The sequence below is a fragment of the Mus caroli genome, unplaced genomic scaffold (genome assembly GCF_978045245.1).
Source record: "Mus caroli unplaced genomic scaffold, Mus_caroli_1 scaffold_20, whole genome shotgun sequence".
Lineage (NCBI taxonomy): Eukaryota > Metazoa > Chordata > Mammalia > Rodentia > Muridae > Mus > Mus caroli.
The window spans coordinates 40463393-40486980 of record NW_028227275.1 but is presented as its reverse complement, the minus strand read 5'-3'; the positions used below and the strand labels follow the sequence as shown (position 1 = coordinate 40486980).

The following is a 23588-nucleotide window of genomic DNA, read 5'->3' as shown; positions in this document are numbered from 1 at the left end:
GTTCCTTAAGGATTTACATTTAAAGGCAAAGGCTTTCAGCCCTAGGTGTTACAAGTGAGTGGTGCCCTTCATGCCCTGCCCTGAGTCTGCCCATCCAATCACATCCCGCTATGCAAATAACCCTTAGTGCATGCAGATAAAAAGGAGCAAGGGCTCTTTCAGAACCAATTTGCTGAGCCTGTCACCTGTGTTCCAGGAGCCAAACCAGCAATGTCTTCGCCTGCACAACCTGCAGTCCCTGCCCCACTGGCCGACTTGAAGATTCAACATACCAAGGTGAGTCACTAGTGAACAGGGCTTTCTCTGGGGGGCCTGGTTAAAACCCAGGTCAACTGAAACCTCTGGAACAGCTGTTTGCACACTTGAAGACAAAAGGCTTGCATAGTTAGTGGCCTGATTCAGGGGTGAGTTCTAAACCATATCGGACAATATCATACAAGCTTATCCCTTGACATATGTCCAGGAAAGGGTTTTTCTTCTGTATTCAAGGTTCTTGGGCCAGAGTGCAGTGAACCATAGAGAGCGGTTCTAATTACTCTGTGGAGTGGGCACTTATGGTAAGGCCCACAGGGAACTTACTGAAAGGAAACAGACTTGTAGGATTTTTTTTTCATTCCTTTATTCTCTCTCTCTCTCTTTCCTTCTTTCTTCCTTTCTTTCTTCCATCCTTCATTCCTTCCGTTTTTTTTTTTTTTTCTAAAGTAGAAATAGCACACTGAAACAGTATTACATGACCCTGTTTGATTACACAGGGTTAAGGCTGGAGGACATGACTCTGAGCATCCCATGGCAACTATTGCCAAAACCCCAAAATGTACTTGAGTTATTTGAGGTAGAAAGTACATTTATTTATCTCTCCAAGAAAGTTTGTTGCTATTGGAGAACACATGTGTTTGTTAGCTGATAAATATTTAGAGACCCAAGACTTGAAATTTTTCAGGCAGGGAGAGTCAGAAATGATCAGGCTGGGTTTGTCCTAAGATGCTCTCTGAATTTTTCTTCCTCTGGAGTTTCATGCCTAGTTTATCTAGTTTATCACACATCCTAGGGTTTGATATTTAAGTAGTTCTCTCTCTCTCTCTCTCTCTCTCTCTCTCTCTCTCTCTCTCTCCTCTCTCTCTCTCTCTCTCTCTCTCTCTCTCTCTCTCTCTCTCTCTCTCTCTCTCACACACACACACACACACACATTAGAAAAACCTCTTGCCTCTTAAAGTTAGCTGGGTGGTATGATGCAAAGAGTAAAGTAAGAGATGAACTTTTCAATGCTGGGGAGAGCTATGTTGACTTCTATATTTGCTAATAAAAACCGAGAGTATTAACCTAGATGCTGAGGGACCAAATGCTGTCTCTTGTTCATTTATTGTCTTATGCACATACTTGTGTGGCTTTGAAACCCGGAAGCCTTTTGAGTTTTCCTAAGCACCTGAAGTGAAGGAGCTGCCTGGCTTATGGGCTCTTTCCTTGGGGGCAAGATCTGCAGAGAGGAGTGAACTTCGGTTCTGGCTGAGGAGCAGCTAGAAATACAGTAAGCCTTATTTCCCAAGTTTTGAGAAAAATGAAAATGCCTTTTGATTTAGATTTTCTTTTTCTTCTTTCTTTCCTTTTTCTCCCTCCCCCTCAAACTGGTAGCTGCAAACTGTAGGGAGTGCACATTCTCTCTCCAACAGCTCACAGATATAAAAAGTATGTGCAAACCAAATGTGAAACTCTCAGCATCACTTCTCATTTGGGAAAGATTCCTGTCAAAATCTATACAGCCAGTGTTTCCTGAAGATTGGAATTGTTGGCACTGGTTATATCATTACATTTTAATCACCAAGAAGATTTTCATTTAGATGATGCCAGCTGGAAATGGCTTTGGGTAGTTGGGATGCTCCACCATTCTTTACCTCAGTTGTATTTATTTGTATGTACGAATTTTACAAAGGTTTTGAGTTTGTGTGGATGTGGATCTCAAAGAAGTTTTTAAAGTTAACTATTTCCCCACTGGGTCAAATTTAATTTAATACTTATTAAGGAAGCATGCAAATGAAAGTTCTTGAAAAGGGGGGTGTTCCTTTAAGTCTCATATACAAACACAAGACCGGTAATCCCTTAACACAGACAGATGTTTGCAGATTGAAACCTCTTCAGTTTCAATGAATTAGATAATGGGCCCAAGTATTTCAGAGCCAAGAATGGATCTGTTTGGTGTTCACATACTTCTCTAGTTAATAATAAGCAGTGCTACATGGTGGACGCCAGTATTCCACCTATCTTCTATATACATCTGCTCTAGTCAGTAAGTACTATACTGTTTGATGTGCTGGCTACAGCATTTTCACACTTGGGAGGACACCAGTTATGTATGCAATTAAATCTCAATGGGGAGCTTTCTCTATGCCTGTGGCCACTCCTTTTACTGTGTCCCACTGAAGAGCAGTATTAGATTCATACTGCCTAGATGGAGTGAAAGCAATGGCTGCTAACTCCACTCCTGGTTGGAAACTTCAAAAGTCAGGGATTAAAAGTATATGTCACCTTGCCTCTTCTAACCACTGTCTCAATTTCTGTATTATTTTTCCTATTGATTTTTTTTATTTCATTATTGCAGAAATCAAGTTGGTGTTTCAGGGGATAGAGAAAAATAATAACTAAAATACAAAGATTATCAACTATAGTCAAATGTCTGCGTACTCTTATTCTTCAGAGTGCTTCTCTCCAACCAGAGAACTCATTGATGTATCTATTTAGGATTTGTTCTCTAGTTTAGTTCCTCTTTGATGCTGGAGATAAATTATCTTGTAAGGCAATGTAAAAGCCCCCATCACATCCCTGTCTTCATTACCCGCTCAGGAGTTCTGAGTAAATGGCACATGTTACCTCCATCCCTGCTAAGGAGCTTTTGCAAGAAGGGTTCTTCTGAAAGTTACAGGACTCCTTACTGACTCTATCATTTCCTCTATCATCTCTTCCAATTAATACAGGATAATGAGGAGTCCCATTTCCTGAGGAGGTACAAACTGTCTCCACATTTAATTGGCAAGAAGCAGTTGAGGCAGGCCCCAGCTCACAGGGAGTGTCTAGCATTAGCAATCCTGATCCTGTGTATTTCTTTGAAACCTTTCGAAGTTAGGTTTCCACAGGGTCAATCTCATCTCATTTTCTCATACTTCTTCTGTTAATCTGTCTTAGTAGCATTGCTCTACTCGACTACCAGGGTAAAGTTCCAAGGTTTACCCAGGTTTTCATGGTTCGAAGGTTTTTTTCCTCTTGTAGGATTTTTCTCACTCCAAGTTTTCTTTCTCATTCCACACACCTTGCTTTAAAAATAGATTATTAAGAAATCCAAGAAGATAAATGTTTCCACAAAGACTCAGATCCTTAATACTTAGAATAATTATTGAACTTAACTCCTTAATTTAAACATCTTTCATACACAGGAGACATTTACAGCTCCTAGTGATATTTCTTATTATGTAAATAATTACAACCAAAGAACTCTACAATATTTTCATTTATTGACTCACAGCAGCCTTATCGGAGCTCCGCTTTCTTTTAGATAGACAAGGGAAAGAAAGGGGCTGAGTAACGTAAACTTGCATAGCTTGAGGATGACTTTGAAGGCTGGCTGCCTGTCACCACGTGCTAACATGGCCCCTACCATGACTTAGGGACGTAGAATTCACATGCTGTGCAGTTGTCATTTTGGCTTTTATTTGCCCATTCCTGAATCCTGGAGGATGGTGAGTGAACTGTTCTGGATGCTTCTCTCAGGCCATGGGAAGATATTGGACACTAGTTTTGAGAGAAAGGAGAGAATAAGAAGGGCAGACACAATTTTGTTCACTAGACTGAAAAAAAAAACAAGAGAAATTATATTCTTAATGGATTTATAAGGCAGCAAACAAGCAGCTAGAATACATTAAATAGAAAATTCTGAAATATGCTTACAGGAAGAAAGCTGAAGGTATTTGTCAAAGGGATAGATGTGGGCTCTGAGGATGCCTTTTTGGGCCACATTGACTAATGGAATCTGGGGGAAGTCTTGAACATGCTTAAGGGAGGGCAGAACTACCTTTTGGACACCAGTTTTGAGAGAAAGGAGAGAATGGGGAGGGCAGACGCAGTTTTGCTCACTCGACTGAAAAAAAAAAAAAAACTGTGAGGAAGGAGTTGAGACACAGGTGCACGCTTTCCATGTGCACTGCATCAGTTCAAGTCCTGTGGGTTAAATTTTAGTTATAGCAGGAGATAAAGCTAACTGTGCCATGTCAGCCTTTATTTGGAGAAATCATTTCTAACTTCTAAGTAAAAAAACTATATTTATTTTCTCAAAGGTTGTAAACTGTTGAACAAATAGGTGAATTTCTGTGAGATGTAGCTGCTTAACGTACACAGACCTGAATTTGATTTCCAGAGTTCATACATATTTCATGACCTAACTTTGGCCAAGCTTCTAATCTATTTGTATTTAAGTTTTTCTGTCTGTGAATTAGCATGTAAGAAAGATACTACCTGGGAAAGTGGGTGTAAGAATTAACTCCCTCATTTGTGAAAAGCAGACAGTGTCTAACACTTGCCATGTGGTACTTTCCTGAACTATCCTTTCTGAGATGAATCCTAGAATCCTGAACTTGTTCAGCTTTCAAGGCTGGTAAAATCTGGACTTTATTACTTAAAACTGTGTGAAACTGACTTCAACTCTTTATCTCATTTGCTATTAATAAGTAACTAGTAGAAAAGAACTAGAAAATATTACCATAGTCCTATTTACAAACTCAGGAAGCTAAGCTCAGAGAACATGTTGACTTCTTCAAAGTTACCCAGCTCTCGTAGCATACAAAATCAGAGTATAAAAATGACAGATTATAGCATTTCGGGTGACAAGAGTTCTTTATGGCATCCTATTCTCACTGACTACTAATGATAGTGGCATTCCAGACTCTTTCAAGAATATCCCCTCAACACAAATCCTAAAGAAAATAGCAGAGACCCTTTGAAAGTTATCGTTTCCATTCCTTAAGGACTGCACGTTTACTTGGCTTTTCAAACATAGATGATAGCTATTGAATTTTTTCACTGACTCCTTTTCAGAATAAGAGGGCTATATGAGAAGCATTTAGAGAGTGTGAGGGACCCATTTGAAGAGTAGTCCAACTTGAGTCAATATCTCTGCTCTATACTGCTGTTTTCTTTAGAAGGAAGAGGACATAATACTATTAAAAAGAAAATATATACACAAGCTTTTTTAATACTTCTATAGATTAATTCTGATTCAGGACATATAAGATGTTCCGCTGTCATTTCGTCATCTATTGGACTTAGTGATAATGTACCTCAAGATAGATAGAAGTGCTTTTATTTGTCCTTGTCTGGCAAGGCTTTAATATAGGACAAATGACTATGCAGTTACTAGTTGAGGAGTAGTGTAAAGGAGACATATCACGAAGTCTACGTTTTTTTTTCCAATTCATTTTGGTTACTCTCATTTTGTTTCCGCATCCTGGACTGCAAATAGTATCCTACTATATATTATTTCCTGTTGCGTTCTCTTTCCCTTTTCAATTTTAATTCACAATATTTTGATTTGCTTCCTCAAGGCTTAAGCTTAAGAACAGTCATGAGAAGTCTAGCTATGATTATTTTTAATGTTTAAAACACCACTTGACATGTTCCATCTCCTAATATACTCCACCCTGTCTTTCATCTTCTTCTTTCAACCTTTTCCATAGTCTTGGCACCTTTTCAGTTGTTGAAGATGAGAAAACGTACACTTTATAGTATCTGTGGTTCCATGAGTGTTAGCACTGCCCCCTATCAGTCCCCAAACTGTGTCTCTGGCTTTCAGAGTTAGCAACACACACAGCTGTTCTGGTGAGAAATGACTTTAGCTTTTTTTACAGTAAGAATATCCTAAAACACTTTGTGCTTTGAAATTTTAATGTGTATACATTTTCAGCAACTATGAAACTATTGACTTGAATTATAAGGACCTTGAGCTGATAACTGGGTTGTGCAGAAATCATTTGAATTTAGGACATCTTGTTTGACAAAGTTAAGAACTGACAGGCTACCAAATTTTTTATCAACAGATAATAAGAGGAGTCATTTACTATGTCCATTAATAAACCTATTTTGATCTAAATCAGAAATATTTTGAAGAGATTTCTCATGTAGTAAAAATTGAAAATTTTATATGATATGAAGAAAAACAAGAATGTAGAAAATTTTTATTTAGAATTGTTTTTCATCAAATATATGAAGACTCAATAACTTTTGCACTGACCACTGAGCATGATCACTGATTTTTATAGCAATTACAAGCTGGGATGCTAAAATATGCCTGGAAAATAGGACAGAAGTATGCACATCATTTTTAATTTGATAAATGGAAAGTACAAAAGGCAGAAGTCAAATTTAAGCTCCCTACAAACTCTTACTGTTTTATGAGATGAAAACAAATACTAAAATAAAAATCTTTGATTTCTAAGATTGCAAATGATACCTTTAAAATTCCAGTGGTTTCTGTAACTTGGTGTTAATATCTATTGTACATAGTAGTCTAACGCACCCCAAGTGTATTTATAACTAGAACATAGTTAATGGTTGAGTGTGACAAAATATCTTATTTTAATAGTATCATCCCTGTACCCTAAATTGACAACAGCAAAAGGCAAATGGAATGTATTGTTCTCTCCATGAGAGAACATTTAATAGGCCTCAAATTGGTTTAATGATTAATAAACATTTGTTGCCCTAGATTATCCATTTAATAAAATTATAGGAAGGGTGGCTATTCAAATATATTTGCTCTTACAAATAGCTAGAAGGTAATAAAAACATAACTCTAAGAAACTTAAATAGGACAGAGAGAAAGACAGAGACAGCAAGAGAACAGAGTCAGACAGAGAAAAGAGAAATTAATTCGCTTTAACTAATAAATAAGAGGAAGGAAAGGATGTCATATGTTGAGTTCTGTCTTAATCCTGAAGTGTCTGATGGACAATGCATGTAATTTATTACTGTAAGACTACTGAGTCTTACCTCTTAGGCTATACTGTTTTTTGCTGTTCTGTAACCTTGTGCCTCATTGCTGGGTTGCTGAAGTAGCCTCTGGAGCAATTTTCTAGATCTGACTACTCCAGTTCATATCAACATTAGCTATTTGAATTATTTCCTAAAACAACCTTTTGGGTCTTCTCTCTGGGCATCAGAGTCTGCTAGATGCTGGCTTCATTTCTACTTGATTCTAGTGGAGCCCTTGCTGTGCTGTAAGTATCTTAAGATTGGCCCATGCTTTGTTCATAATTGGTCTATATTGTTCCAATCCCACACCCCTCTCTTTCACATGTCTTGCCACGAAATTTATTGATGAAAATACTACTTTGGTTATCTGACTCTTCAGTTTACTGGCTAATATTGATTAGAAATCCACTCTTTTAGAGTATGAAGCTCCAAGATCAAGGTACACTTAATATACTTTCCATTTTTCTCACAGCATTTTCCATTCGTATTTGGTCATTATTTTACAAAGTGATTTTCTGATCAAAGCTGTGACCATTTTTGCATGGCCAAGCCAAAGCAAGCCATGATCCTATAGTGACTGTAGCTTTATGAGACAACATGAAATTGTGCCTATGAATCAGTCATAGATCATAGAGGGGCTTTCTGGACCCTGAGCCTCTCTGGTAAACTACTGACTACTGATGGATTCTGGGGGTAGGAAGTAGGATCGTCATCATTTTTACTTGTATATCCATTGGTGACCCCACCAGGCTTCTAATGGATATTTCCAAATCCTTGGACACACAGTTGATCCTCATTAAATTCACATTTTAAATAAATAAACAATAAAATAGCGTGGAAGTCATGGATGTGAAAAAGGGTGCACAGAGAGCTTGAGAGAATAAATGGAGATGATAAAAGATTAGAGAAGTGAGCCATTGTGCTCATCAGGATACATTTTGTACTCATATAAAATTGCCAAGGGAAAAAACTTGATAAAAATTTTTAAGTGGTCATTCATGATTTGCTTATATAAAACTAAACAGTCACTGGATTCACAGTTGTCTCTAATATTAAAGATTAAATCTAAATCATGCAGAGCCCTGGGTACTCACAGCATGTTTCTCCAGTTTTCTAAAGCATACCAGATGAACTCCAATAATTCTAGTTTGACTCATTTCTCAGGCATCTACTGTGTTTAGGTTGAAGGAGCAGTGTTTAGTTTAGATGCATGATTCTTATGTCAAAATGACAAGAAATGTATTGTAGTGACTCTTGAACCAAAAAAGATCATGGGCCAGAAGTAACCCATGGCAGGCACTGAGAACTCAGTGAGTCAAGGATGTAAACCTAGACAGGAACTAGTTGGTTAGGTTAACAGCATAACAAAATGTGGGTAGCTTAGTGTTGAGTTATTTCTTAGTGAAAATAAGTGAAATTGTCAAAATAGGGCATGGAATTATGTCTATCTACATATTGAGGGATACTTGATCTCTTAGTTTACCCATCAAAAATCTGACATATAATGCAATTCCTATGGCAGAAATAAGGTAGAATTATTGAAAGTGAGTGAATTCTATGCTAATTTTAAGGCTAACTATAATGATTGGCTGGTTTTGACCTCACAGGTTGTGTATCTCTAACTTTCATACAGAGCAGAGCCTATTCATTTTGTAGTAGGAGGTTGGTGTGTTACTTTGGAACAAAAGAAATTTCATTCAGTTGGAGCAACTAGTGAACAGGTAATGAGGAGATGCTGATAAAACTAGATTGAAGTATTACAAGAAAATGCTGTGGGTCCAACTAAGAAACATATGAAGGAAAGGAAAACAGAAGGGAGCTTGGTAAGTAAGGCAGTGAATGGGGCAAGGGGGGGGTGTATGGGCTGAGCTCACGGACTGTGGGACCAAAGGTCAAGGTGAAAAAACACCTGGTACAGATTTTATTTTATTTTACTATGCACAAAGGAGTGCATATGTTTATTACATGATAAATACAACAAATGGTGGACATTTTGAGACAGGGCAAGACAAGCAATCTGTAAAAATAATATAGTACTTCAACACTACTTGAAAAAAAAAACCCTCAAACCTGTGCCATATTTAAGTGCTTTTCCTTGCTTTCTCTCTATCATCACAGATCTTCATAAACAATGAATGGCACAATTCAGTGAGTGGCAAGAAATTTCCAGTTCTTAACCCTGCAACTGAGGAGGTCATCTGCCATGTGGAAGAAGGGGACAAGGTAAGTTTTCCGACACCCACAAGAGTGTTTGTTTCTCACCGTTATGAGCTCACTCACTACGAGTTCAATGAAAGACATGAAAACATGGCTGCTTGGGTATTGGCTAAATGTTCTGTTGTCCAGCATTTTTCTTTTGTCAAGGACATGGCTCAATGTAAAAAGTACTTATTGAACAAGTCTGAGGGTCTGAGTTAGACCCTTACCACCCACAGAAAAGCCATTTATTTGTAATATCACTAGCTTATATGTAATAGTCAGCAAATATGGATTAGATGAAAATTCAATTTCTAGTTCAATTAATAACTTTCATTTTTAAATGGGGAGATTTCTTTCTAGATCCATCTAAAATATACTCAAAAATATTACACAAGTGAAATAATGAACATTTAAAATTACCAAGCTCTTTAGAAAGCACTGCAACTTATAGAATCACAAACTTTTTGAATTGATGGAATGTCTCATAGCATTTTTTATTTTGAATAGTCACAATTATAAATTATAGTACTATTTTATGTGACTAATTTGACAAAAATAAATAAATAAAATAATTTAAAAGGGTCAGAAAAAATGACAGAATTTGTAGCAAATGTCTATAAGCCCAGAGTGACGGAAGCGAAGATATCGGATACACCAGGCTTACTTACCAGCTGGTCTTGCTAAGTGGTGAGCAGCAGATTCAGTGGGACACAGTGTATCAAAGCATATAATAAAGAGATATTGAAGAGGACACCCAACATCCGCATCTAGATGTCACATGAATAGATACACAAGAATGCCAACACCCAAAGGTACTCAGAAGACAGGAATTATAAACTTAGTATTTATCAAACATGGCCAGTTCTAGTGATAGCATGATTCACCTCACGTTGGTTACACTGTAGCTAATAAAACAGAAAGGTTCCATTTTCTAGCTGAACTTACAGATGATAATAAAGTAGAGGAATAGCAAGGTTAAATACTTTACTCAAGTTGACAGTGTTAATAGCTCACAAAATCGGCACCACTATTATGATGAAGCTAAAGCCTGTGGCTGCAGAATTAGTGTTGTGGTGGGGATTAGTGTTTTCTAGTGTGTCACTATTTATTATAAAAATAATAGTGAAATGTCAAATGCTGAATAATAACAAGAACCAGAAAACCCTCAGAATCTTCATCTGAACACACATGTAATATATATATATATATATATATATATATATATATGCCTCCCAAGTCTATTTGAAAAATATTACTGCTCAGTAGCCACTGAGAAACATTAAGCTTTAAGTCTCTGTAACGTAAGATACAAAACGATGGAGTGAGCAAACCTGCGGATTATATGATTCCTGACACTGGACTCACTGGTAATCATGTGGCCTGCCTCTGTCCACACCTTATCAGCTCATTCCCTGTGAGCACAAATATTAAGGGATTTATGAAGCCACACAGCCATATTTCAGATAGCCATGGATCTTAGGTTTAGACTTTTGTAGGGTTTGTGGAGACAGAGGGTTCAGATTACAGTAATATGGTCACAAAGTTAAACCAGGACCTTCAAGGACAAGGTCTCAGAATGTAACATAGAACAAAAGATCAAGATATAAACAGAGAACAAGGATGGCCTTTGTGGGATGCTCTCTGAATCTGTTCTTCCCATGCACTAAAGACTTCAACCTGCCATCTCTTCCCTCCACTTCTCAGTGACTCAGGGGAAGTCCATTAAAAAGACCTTTATAATACTACACAACCTTTGTTTATGGCCTCATACTAGGCCACCTCATCAAAATGAGAATTTCAACTTCTGGCCAGTGTCCCACTTCTTCCCAGAAACAGCTTGATGGCTGTTCACTGCCTCAGTGCTTGTCCCCACTGTGGTGCTCGAAAATCGGTCCTGGCAAGCCACTCTGTAGTGAGAGTTCATGGGTTCCCCATTTGTATAATTCTCTTCTGTCGCCTATTTCATTTCACGTAAAATTAGGAAGTAGGAATTTCTTGGAGGGCTACATAAAACATCAGGTCACTGAGAACACCTTCATTTCCAGATCACTAATGTATCTACTTTTATAAAATCAGGTGCCGGTACACTAGGCATATCAAGGAAACATTTCTATTCCGGCAAGCTTTGAATTTTTATATAACCCATATGCCGTATATTGGGAATTTAGTATTTTTTCACAAAGTTATTGTCATAAGTAGAGATTCTGAGAATTGGTGGGCACAATAATTTCTAGAAAGCCTATAAAGCCCAGATTCTCTACCTTCCCAGAATACCTTTTCACATAAGAGTGAGCCTGGGAACTGGCATTCCAGAATATTTTTCAGTTACTGCTAAAGTCATTAGCTGAGGATGGAGTATCAAACAGAGTGCGAGAAACAATGATTATAAAACATAAAACAATTTGTGTTTTTTCCAAGGGTTTTCATTAACATTCAAATATGGGATGTATACTCTCAAAATTAGCACTCAGAAGGCAGAGGCTAGAGGATCTCTATGAGTTTGGGGTCAAGCCTGATCTACATAGTGAGCTTCAGAACATCCAGTACTGCATCAAGAGACCTCATCTCTCAAAATAAATAAGTAAATAAATAAATAAATAAATAAGCAAGCAAATAATAAACTAACAATTACATATACTTATGAGACAAAGCATAGTAATTCAATATATGTATACTATTTAAGATAATCAGATCAGGGTAATTACACTTCCGACTCCTCAGTCATTCTTCAGTTCTCTATGTTTGGAGCTATGACTAACAATCATTCGCACCCATTATTTACCTGTGATTGTTCTTCACATTATGCTCCTGTAACACAATGGTGTGCTTTTCTCCTTTGATATCTGTAGTTTGAATTTCACTCTGAGTTATCTCCAGAAAGAATGGCAAGAAACAGAAGAATAAGCCATACATACAGTAAGACATGCACATATATAAACTAAGAGCCCATCCACTGCCTATGCCTTCTCCGTGTAGATACAAGTTATACTCAAGGCTATGATCTGTAGATGCCAGTTAACGAAAGCTCTTGATGCTTTAATATTGAAACTTTGACTACTTAGCTCCTGTGGGCATCTTGTTTTTGTCAATAGGATTGCCTAGGTTCAGTAAAATCTTTGTGAGCCAGGCTGAGACTTTGCTGTGGTGGGCAGTGAGATCTACCTTCTTCCCAAGGTGCAGAAGGGAAAGCTGGTGACCAACCCAACAACCTTTCCCGTGAGCACTGTATTCTGTGCTTAGGGATAACTGCCCCTCCCACAGAAAAGATCAAAGAAACTAATTCAAGGCCAGCCAAGCTGCAAGTCATGTCACAGTGCCAGTCTGGTTGGCTGGACAAACGGTTCCTCTAAGGAAATTATCAGTGATAAGCAAGGGCTTGTTTCATGACCACATTCCTGTATCTGTATCCTGTTTTGGAATTATTTAACAACTTGCATTTTTAGAATAGTTGATGCTGAAGCAAGGTGAGGAATCTAATGTAGAGTGGCTAGCATGGCATAGTGGAAGGTCCTAACTTGGGAAAGTGCACAGTCACAAGAAACCAATTATGCTGAACTGACTTATTAGGTCACAGGCTAATGGTTGGTTTTGGACATTCCATTCACTACAGAATGGGGCTGCCAATGGGCCACATCCTGTCTTTCTTGGTATCACAAGGGTGGGGCAGGGGCCAGAGCAAAAGCACGTTAGAAAGTTAAGTGTGCCTATGAAGGGTGAAGGAAGGGTTTTCTTTTTCACTTCCTAAAGGAGCCACTGAGTAATTCTGGGGTGTGAGCTAATCAATAATTGGAGGGATAATAATACTAAATGGCCATTAAAGTAAGTGCTGGAGACAGGTGTGAAAGAAAACTGATCTGATTGCTAATTTTTTTCCATCTCTGATTGAAGTTAATATACAGGTATTCCAGGAAAGATGGAGGCACTTGGACCTTCACTAATTAGTCTTAGAGGCTCTCGCTTTCACAATCACACTGAAACTGCCTGTACACGCTCAGCCTTAAAATTGGAATATTTTACTTTCCCTAGACACCAGGATTTGATCATAGAAAATCCCAGTTAATATTGTTGTCTTAGTAATTTAAAAAAATCTTACAAATGCCAGTCCTTGAATTAAAATAAACTAAATGTCAACTATGAAATCATGAAAACCTATTTAAAACATTTTATATGATTAGTACATTGGTTAAGGCAAAGATTTTGTTACATAATGGAATCAGTTAAATATTATTATTATATAAATATTAGACATAAATTACATACAGCATAATGCATGCCTTTATATGATAATAACAACATGTTAGATTTATAAGAAAGCTAAAAATAACTAAATATGTGATGTATATTAAAAGAATTAAGAAGCCAGGCAGTGGTGACACATGTCTTTAATCCCAGCACTTGATAGGCTGAGGCAGACAGATTTCTGAAGCAAGAAGTCTTATAGTCTGTAATTCAGAGAAGAGTGACTCTGATACCCAAAGAAGCTTTGTTAGACTGTCTTGCTGAGATAGAAGCAGCTATGGAGGTCAGTCCTAGAATCAAAATTTGCCTCTGCTTTTTGCTGTGCTTCACAAGCATAAACTACTTACCTATAAAACAAGGTACCCAATGCTTAATTGTAATAGTAACAATGGGGCTATAAAGATCCTGCCTTTGTGCCTAGAGCCTAAAGGCCCTCTCTCTTAAATCACTTTATTGTAATGAAATCACAGAGAAAAACAGTGCACAGCTGGATTAAGTATGCCACTCAAATAAAAACTTGCCAGGTCCCAAACTATGCATCTCACTGAAGTTCCATATATTTAGAAGGGCCATTCTGAAGTCACAAACTTCCCTTGGGGTTTTACAGTTTCACAATCAACAGTATATTTTTTGTGGATTTATCCAATGCAAAAGACCATAACAGAGTTGAAACTAGAAAAAAAAAAAGTCAGCTGTTGTCCTTCATTATCCAAGTGTGCTTTTGCCTGGGATGCTGGTGGGGCTCTTCCTTAGCCACACAATACTATGACTGAGCCACCACAGCATACCGAATTCAACACATGAAACAACTCACTGTACCCAATCAATACTTGTTAAGGAAGATAGTCCCTTGCCCAGAAATCCTAACAGTCCTGCCTCTGACTCTGCCCAGGCATTGGCCACAGACAACTTCATTTACCAATCAAAACCAATTGCAGGTAGGGTTCCCTCAGTTTCTTCTGCAGATTCTCCTGCAATTTGGGGGACCAGATTAACATAATACAAGGGGCATTAGACCAAATCCACAACAAGAGTCAGCGTGCTAATTACTTTTCTTATCTACCATACAAAATAGCTGACCCTTGTTGTGAGTTATGCTGACCAAAGGATTTTCTGTGCAAGGGACTATCTTCCTTAACAAGTACTGGGTGCGGTGCGTTGTTTCAAGTGTTGAATTCAGTATGACCCAACAAGCAGCTGAAAGAATCAGATGCAGATATTTGTACCCAACCAATGGACAGAAGCCGCTGAACCCTGTTTTTGAATTAGGGAAGACTGAAAGAAGCTGAGGAGAAGGGGGATTCTGTAGGAGGACCAGCAGTCTCAATTAATCTGAACCCCTGAGATTAATCTCTCAAACACTGGACCACCAATCAGGCAGCATACACCAGCTGATATGAGGTTCCCCAACACACATACAGTAGAGGGCTTCTGGGTCTATGGCCATTCAGAGATGATGCACCTAACCCTCAAGAGACTGGAAGCCCCAGGAAGTTTAGAGGTCAGATGGTGTGGGTGTTGGGGACATCCACGTGGAGACAGGTGGGTGAGGAGGAAGTATGGGATGTGAAACATTTGGAGAGTGAATCAGTGTGGGGATCAATAAAATATGGAGTGTAAAAAATAAATCAATTAATAAAAGAAGATAAAAGAAAAGGGTGCAATTCCTCTTGATGGTCAAGGCAGGTGCTAGCATTCCTCCTGCTTCAGTGGACCAGAAATCACAGATCTCTGGACACTTGGATCCTGGTTATGACCCATGTGTCATGCTATGCCTAGATCTGCCTCTCAGTCCCTATGTCCATAAGGCTTTAAACCCCTCAAAACAGTGCTAACAGCTGTGTGACAACTGTTAAAACATTTCACATGCAAACTATGTAAATGATGAACCCTCATTTTTAATTGGGTACAATGTGAAAAGATACTTATTTGGGACTTTAGCTCTAATTTGGTAAGGAAGATAGTCGTCTTTATTCCTGAATCAAATGAGCTAATGTGTGTAGATTAACTAGAACATTATTTCAAATAAACAGTGTCCTGTTATAATAGGATAAAGTGACATCTATTAAAACATGGCATCTCTAGTCAATTAACTGGTTGATAGACAACTGGAGCTTGATCTAAATATTAATCAAGAGAAACTATTCCAACATAGTAGACTGTTAAGTGTGTAAATGTTCCGGACTTCTGTTTGTAAGAACTATCTCTAAGTTCATAAGGATGTGATGTTGTGCTTGCTCATCTAGTATTTTGAATATTCTGAATGGGCTGATCTGTGATATCCAGGCTGATGTTGACAAAGCTGTGAAGGCTGCAAGACAGGCTTTCCAGATTGGCTCCCCATGGCGCACCATGGATGCTTCAGAGAGGGGCCGCCTGCTGAACAAGCTGGCTGACTTAATGGAGAGAGATCGTCTGCTGCTAGCTGTGAGTACTAGCCAGTGCCAACAACAGATACTTAAGCGAACTCCCCAGAGCTCTCACTGCTTCAACTGTCCAGTCAGTCAGTTTGGTTAAGAGAACACACGGTCAACCATCTTGTGTTTTCGCTAGAACTTCTCAGAGTCCTTAGCATGGTAAATGTTCCTCTAGCAATCCCCTTGATTTCTCAGACTCACTAATCATAAAGTCTTTAGGGGAATATTTGTGAATCTCTTAAAAGTACCAAAATATTGCTCTAAAATAAATTGTATTATATTAAGCCAAAATATTTTTACGATGGCTCCTTCTCCTCCCAGATTTCTGTTCACAATATCGTGACAAAGTGATTTTTGTTGGTGTAAAAGAACTAACAAACAGAATGTAGGTTTAATGTTGAATAAAATCATACTTCTGTTTTAGATGCTATGCTTTTTTTTTCATTTCTGTGGATAGATATGTCAGTATGGACTACGGATGAGAACTTATTTTCTTGTCTTTTGAGTCCCTGCTTAATGAAGCCAACTGGAAACGGCATGGCCTCCAGTCAGGTTTCAAACTACATTTTGTTATCTTCATATTACTGAGAGCATTACCAATTATTTGTAAAGAATCATGCTTTTCTCAAATTTGCTGAATTGATCAAAATTGGGGGGAAAATACAATCAGTAGCTGTTGCAATAAAACCACAGCATCCTCTGTGTTATGTAGGAAGAAAGCAGAAAACATGGCTTCTCTCACTTCTCTGTGTATGAAACATGTTAACTGCCTCTGTCACCTTGAAAGGCTGAAGAGGATAAAAAACAGACCCAGAAAATTACATGGGTATAAATTCTGGGAGAGTGTACAATATAAACTGAAGAGATTGGGTGATCACCTCGGAGAATGTAGGATTCCAAGGAGACCTGTATAATCAGAATGAAAAGTGGAGGAAGGCAAGACATTACAAGGGCAGAATGTCTGGAACTTTAAAGTCTGGCTATTGAAATAGTTGTTACCATGTTGCCTACACATGAGGATTATCATTGAAAACCGCTGAGGAGAATTCGTGGAGAAAGTGGTAAGAGCTTCATTCGGATGAACAGATTTTTCTATCTTCGAGGAATCGGACAAGAATTGCTCAGGCGTTGAGAATTTGCCTACACTGAATTGTTTCTAGAGCTGGATGGCATGTGGGATCCTGTTATAACTCTTCTTATATGACAAGGAAATTCCGAGTCATATTCACAGCTATGTAACTGTGAAATTGTGTCTAGTGCTTTGACATTGCTTAGCTGGAAGGGACTCACAATGTGACAGAAAGAACACAAGGGTCAGCCAACCAGACTCTTACTACCTTCCCTACCAGGACCTTGATATGTTTTTAAAACAGGAGTTTAATCAAGATGATTTGAGATTCGTTATGATGACAAAGCTCTCTCTCATATTCAAATATTGACTACTGAAAATACTGACCATATATGTTTAATTTAATTTTTATTCTTATAACATTCCATAGACTTATAAAATAGATAATGATCATATTCATCCACAACTTCTTCTTACCAACTCCCTCTACTCCACCCCCCCATGCCACCTACTACTTCTTTCGCAGTCTCTCTTTACTCCTCTCAGTACACTTCTGACTCCAGTTATGCTGCTCATATATACATGAGTTTATGGTCATTCTTTTTATTTTAAATTATTTCTTGTGCATGGATGTTTGCCTTGCATGTGTGTCTACACACTATGTATGTGATCGCTGCTCTCAGAGGGCAGGAGGAGGCATAATACCACATGTAACTAGAGTTCTACATGATTGTAAGCTTCCATGCTGGGAAGTGAACTGGCTCTTATGGAACACCAACCCATCATCATAACCACTGAGCCATCTATGCCACTCCATGGAGCAGTTTTATTAATCTGATGTTCTGGTTGCAATTACTGACTGTGTTCTGTGTGGGTTTTTCAGACAATGGAGGCACTCAATGGTGGGAAAATCTTTGCCAATGCATACTTGATGGATTTAGGAGGCTGCATAAAAGCATTACAGTACTGTGCAGGCTGGGCTGACAAGATTCATGGTCAAACAATACCAAGTGGTAAGTATACTTGGAAAACTAATGGCAATTGTATCATAGGCCAGGCCACTATCACAATGATACTTTAAAATTCTGATGAAGATGTCAAACTGTAAGGCAAAAATTATTTTCTCCTTGATTTTGAATAAACTCCAAAGAAGGAACTTTTACTGAGAGTCATCATTTTCGAAGTTTAATCCACTAACTATGCTGAAAATAAAACTATGTAGTGTATAGACTGCATTAAAGTAAGACAATTATCATAGATTCAGTTAAAAATTCAAGTGAGGTGTCTAAGTGGTCAAACTGTACAAAGCTGCCTACTCAAATTAGTGATTTCTGCTTCATTTGCATAACATTGATGTCCTTCCTATAATATAGGGTTTTTTTTTTTTAACAAATGGTCCAGAAAGAGGCAAGTATGCTAATCTGTATCCTTTTAAACTCAGTGTATTGAGAACAAACTAATTTATATTAACATGTTTTAAAAACAACAAAGATGAGAGTATTTTTACTAGCTGAGTTAAGAAGTTTGCGTGGAAGTGATTGTGTAAGTATTACTCAGAACAGACACATGTAAAAGGTTTCAAGTGAAAGAAAATCAATTTGGGAATGGAGTAGAGGCTGAGTTTCACGTCTAAAACTGTAATGACTTTAGGAACTCAAAAAATCCACTTGCAGTTCTGTCCCTGATGGGCACTGCCAATCTAACTGGAGGATTCAATATGGAAGGTGGTCACCAGGAAGTTAGAAGATAAGGATGAGAACACACAGACACCATGAAGGGGGCTCTTTCTCCACTCTTAGGAAACTGTTTAAAGTGCCCGTGGTTTCTGACAGGAGCAGTACTTGCTATGGTAGCAGTAAGCTCCTGTGGAAGTCAGAACAAAACAAAACAGCAAAATCCCCAGGGTAACCACACGGCATTAGATTTGACCAAATCCAGGTGGGAAAGAACCACATTACTTCAAACATGTTTTGTTGTTGTTGTTGTTGTTGTTTGCTTATTTTTAATATGTTTCCCTTAGATTAAAAGACACTGCATTTGCATTCAATAGGTAGCAGTCGTAGCAGCAGCAACAACAGCAGTACACACACACAAACCCAACCATTTCAGGGCAGTAGAAACACTGCTTACATTTTTACTATTTTAAACCATTCACCATCTTCAAGGTTCATGATCCTAGGAAATTTGAGACACTGGAAACATTTGCACCTTACTGAGAGATGCTCTCATCTCCCAGTTCCTTTCTGTGCCACTCTATGAACTCAAGGCTGATGTAGAAGGCAGCCATTTTGAATATAAGGAATAATGAACTGCCTGTCAGATCTCCCTCCATCTTGCTACACATACCCCAGTTTTTAGAATGAAAATGCCATTTGAGGGCTCCATTGTTTACATTATTAGCCTTGTAAAATAGGATCTTTTGTTTCCCCTTTGCTGTCCCCTTTCACATCAACCTCATATTACCTTGCACAACCCATTTGCCTTTAATGAGTGGTGTGTTTGCTCTGTTTTCCAGATGGAGACTTTTTCACTTATACAAGACGTGAACCTATTGGAGTGTGTGGCCAAATCATCCCTGTAAGTTCTCTTTCATGACTCCCAATGGGGCAAAGAAAGGGCTAATTCCATTGATCTGATGATAAAGCACACTCCCACACAAGTGAAGCACATTTGATGGTTATGCATGAAGTAAATTCAACAAGCATGACTGCCTGAAGCTTATTGTCCTGTAACTGAGCTTCTTAGGTATGAGCTAGCTGGTCCTGAAACTCTTGGATGTACTGCTGTGCCCTTGGAAGGCATTTCAATGTTATCATATGACCTCTAAGTGTTGGCTGCATGGCTTGCTCTGGAAATTGTGCGATGCTCTGGTTTCATGAGCTGTGCCTTGTAAGTATATGGTAAAGGTTTATCATGGCTCATCTGTTCTGGGACTCCACTTCAGTGGGACACAGCAGGACTTACAACTTCCAGCACTCTGTCTCCTTGAAATGTCTCACCATGGATAGGAACTGCGGCAAGATTGCTAAAATATTAGAAAATGGCTTTTGACTTACGTAGAAGTAATGATCATCTGAAAAATTGGAAAAGTGTGTGACCTGCATTGTACCTTCGGAAATCAGGATTGGGGACGCAAAATTCTTCTGTCAGAAAATCAACTTCTGGATGGAACCAGAATGCCTCTAAACTTGACACACAGGACACTAACCATATACAGCTGATATAATTTAAAAGGCCAAATTAAAACATAATGAGGCATCCTACATTTTTTTGTGAAATGACAGTGACTCTTGTTTAGTGAGACTGAACATATCAATGTATTTAATAGAAGTGTTCTCTACTTCAAAGCCTAAAAAACTCAAGTCCATCTACATCATACTACCAGCGAGTAGCTTGAATAAATCTAAGCATTATCTTTAGCTGCTTTGTTCTGTTGCTCTGGGATCTAACCCTGGTCCTCACACAGGGCTGTGCTGTCCCCCAGCTTTCTTTCTCAATGGATTCAGAAGATATCCATTTAATGTAGCAAGGATTGTTTTCAGGACTCATGCTGGGTGAATGCATAAGCAGAGAAGTGGTCACATATCTCACTTCTTACAGCTGGCTAGAGGGTTTAATAAAGATCTGAACTCAAAGTACTCACCCTCTGGATGTGAACGTCCTTTGCCTTTAACATATCGTTTGTCCTGATCTGAACCTACCTCTCCATTGTGCAAAACAATTTCAACATATCCATGGCCTGGTTTCAGTCTCTAGACTCCAAAAAGTAAAAATCAAGTCTCCTGGCATTAAATATACTAAAAGGTATTATAATTAGGTAAATTCAAGAAAGGGACTCCAGGAAAATAGAGGGGAGATAATGTCAGATCATTTTAACATCTACTATGCTTATTTATATACAAAACTATAAAGTATTCTTCCTCGTAGAATAAGCATTCAAAATATCAGCACACAACTAAATTTAGGAGTGTTTTCCTGTCCCCTTCTATATGGTGAGTCCAGATCATGTGTTAGTTGCTTTTAACAGTGACTCTAAGTGAGATTTTTCAGATAAGTACTCAGAACTTAAAAGATTTTATTCAACATCTATCAAGGCAGGTTGTTCTAGAAACTGTGGTTTGAGACAATGTAAAGGGTCCGTTTTTTCAATTTTGCCTTCTAGTGGAATTTTCCAATGCTCATGTTCATTTGGAAGATAGGCCCTGCCCTTAGCTGTGGGAACACCGTGGTTGTCAAGCCAGCAGAGCAAACTCCTCTCACGGCTCTTCACCTGGCATCTTTAATAAAAGAGGTGAGTTTCCTGAGTTTAAACATGCAGGCAGATTCTGAGTCCCTGCTTTCCCTTACAGGCTGTGTTCATATGTACTGTGAGCTTCACTGTTCACACATGGCTCCTGCTCAGTCATGCAGATAAATGCAGCTGAGCTAAGGGCTGGGATGTTGTCGGTCAGCACGAATGTATCTCCACCTAAATAATGACAGGAAGCCAGACTCAGAGGCTTGCAACCAGTCACCCTGTAATCTGTCACTTACATTGTTCAAGTCTCGTGAACAGAATCCAGGAGGAAAGAAAATGTTCTTTCAAATGCTGAAGTACTTGTTTGACACTGCCACATTTATAACTGGCCTGGTTGCTTCTGTAAATTCTTTCATTTAGTTTAGTTTTAATATGGCTAAAGATTGGAGGCAACTGTGGTAATATACTTGTTTAAATATTGGGCCATAATATGCAAAGAATATAGCCAGTGTTCATATTCATCTTCATTATCTTTCCTGTTTAAAGTGCAGTCAACATGACACCTTTATATAATTAACCAAAATGTATGATTTCACCTCTTTAAAACACTACTGGTTTTCATCCTTAATATTACATCAAAAGTTCAACTTAGAATTTCAAAATGCAAAACAATATCTTTAAGATGTTTTTTATTTCAAGCTAAAATGGACAAAAAGTTTGTTAAAATGAGGCTTCTTTTATTCGAAAAGCATGGACTTTTAATGTGCCCATCAAGGCTCTGACATTGATGCTGTCGATAGGACACTTTATACTTTATAAAGAGGCTTTGCCTATGTGCTGTTTTACTGATCAAACAATCCCACTCGGGATTTGTAACTTAGCTGTTCTCATGAAAAGTCAACATTGGAAAACTGAAAACATGACCTCTAGGTTTCTAGCCTTGCTGATCTCACCAAATGATTTCTTTCTGTCTATGTAGTGCATTATACTTTTGTGGATCCTAGGAGTTCCCTCTTCTGACATTTGGCACAGCTAATCATTAGAACTATGATCCGATCCATTAATGGGGTTTGGGGTTTTGAAAGAAAAAAAATATCCCCTTTGAGTATGTCTTCATATAAACTAAGAAAGAGTCATAATAAAGAATAAATATGTAAGTGGAAATTTCTTGGAAGAAAAACTTGTAAGGTTAGACTAAGAACACAGCTTCAGTAACGTACCCAACTCTTATGAATTTAATTCTCCATCTGTTGGCTGCTTGTAGGCAGGTTTTCCTCCTGGCGTGGTGAACATTGTCCCTGGTTATGGGCCAACTGCAGGGGCAGCCATCTCCTCTCACATGGATGTCGACAAGGTGGCCTTCACTGGATCAACACAGGTAGGGCCAATCTATGAATGTCTCATCTCCTACGAGAGCAAACATCTTTTCTGCAGCTATTTCTCAGCCAATGCTTTTTAGAACAAAAGTTACTTTGATGATTTGTCACTTATTCAATTCTTGAAAATATGTTTATAAAGCACAGCTGGATGAATTTCGGATCAAAGAAGATACCTGTTGCTAATTCAGAAAGATTACAATGTTCAGTGTGTTTATTACTATATATCTCTTAGAAATTTAACCCCTGACTCTCTCAGACGACTGGTAATATGTATGATATAAATAATATAAATTAGAGCACAATGATTTACATGAATAAATGTAAATGCAGCCTCTAGATTTTGAAAATTAAATAGTAGAGTTTCACCCTTAGCGTTTTTCAGGGACTGTCTATCCAGCATATTCTGAAAAGCAGACAAATTCTGCTTCCTTCCATATTTCTGCTGGAGAGCCTCAGTTTTCAGTGTGTCTGGCTTCACTATGGATAAACACAAAGTGGAAAAATAGTCAACATCCCTATTAAGAAGAGGCAGGTGGAGGGTGAGCAAAAGGCTTGGAAGATAGAATTCTGTATATTTCATGAGTTTCTGTCATAAACCAAATCTATAACTTAATTCCATTTCCAGCAAAGCCATGTTTGAGACACCCTACTTGACTATCACGTTATTATTAGCTATTCAACCTGAAAAGAGACTGACTGCATGCCTCATTGACATGTGTGAAAAGTAAGCTGCCAATACCTGCAAGAAAGAAATAGGATTGAGAAGGTGGTCAGCTATGTACAGGAGACCAAGGAAAGGAAAGCTCACCTGAAGCTAGATGGGTGCTGGAGATTGATGGAGAGGCTGACAAGTGGTTTTAACTCCTGGAGGACTGAGAAGCAGGAAGACCATTCTCCATAGCAAGCTGGGGTTGATTTGATTTTTCTTAGTTAGTTGCTTCAGTATTTCATTAAACGCCACAGAGAATTGAACTGATAAAACATTAAATTCTCTTTTTATTCTATTTTGACCTTCTAAAGTATATTCTCTTTGTTTTTCA

At 38.2% G+C, this 23588-nt stretch overlaps 1 protein-coding gene across 1 annotated transcript in view; it reads left to right on the top strand.

Moving 5' to 3' along the window:
• LOC110286084 (aldehyde dehydrogenase 1A1) overlaps positions 1-23588 on the top strand; it is a 41323-nt gene continuing 17735 nt past the window's right edge. The window contains exons 1-7 of the mRNA XM_021152543.3: positions 1-276; positions 9127-9231; positions 15733-15873; positions 17816-17945; positions 19448-19509; positions 21095-21223; positions 22434-22547. Coding sequence (XP_021008202.1) covers positions 211-276; positions 9127-9231; positions 15733-15873; positions 17816-17945; positions 19448-19509; positions 21095-21223; positions 22434-22547 — 747 coding nt within the window. The 5' untranslated portion in view covers positions 1-210. The remainder of the gene's footprint in view (positions 277-9126; positions 9232-15732; positions 15874-17815; positions 17946-19447; positions 19510-21094; positions 21224-22433; positions 22548-23588) is intronic.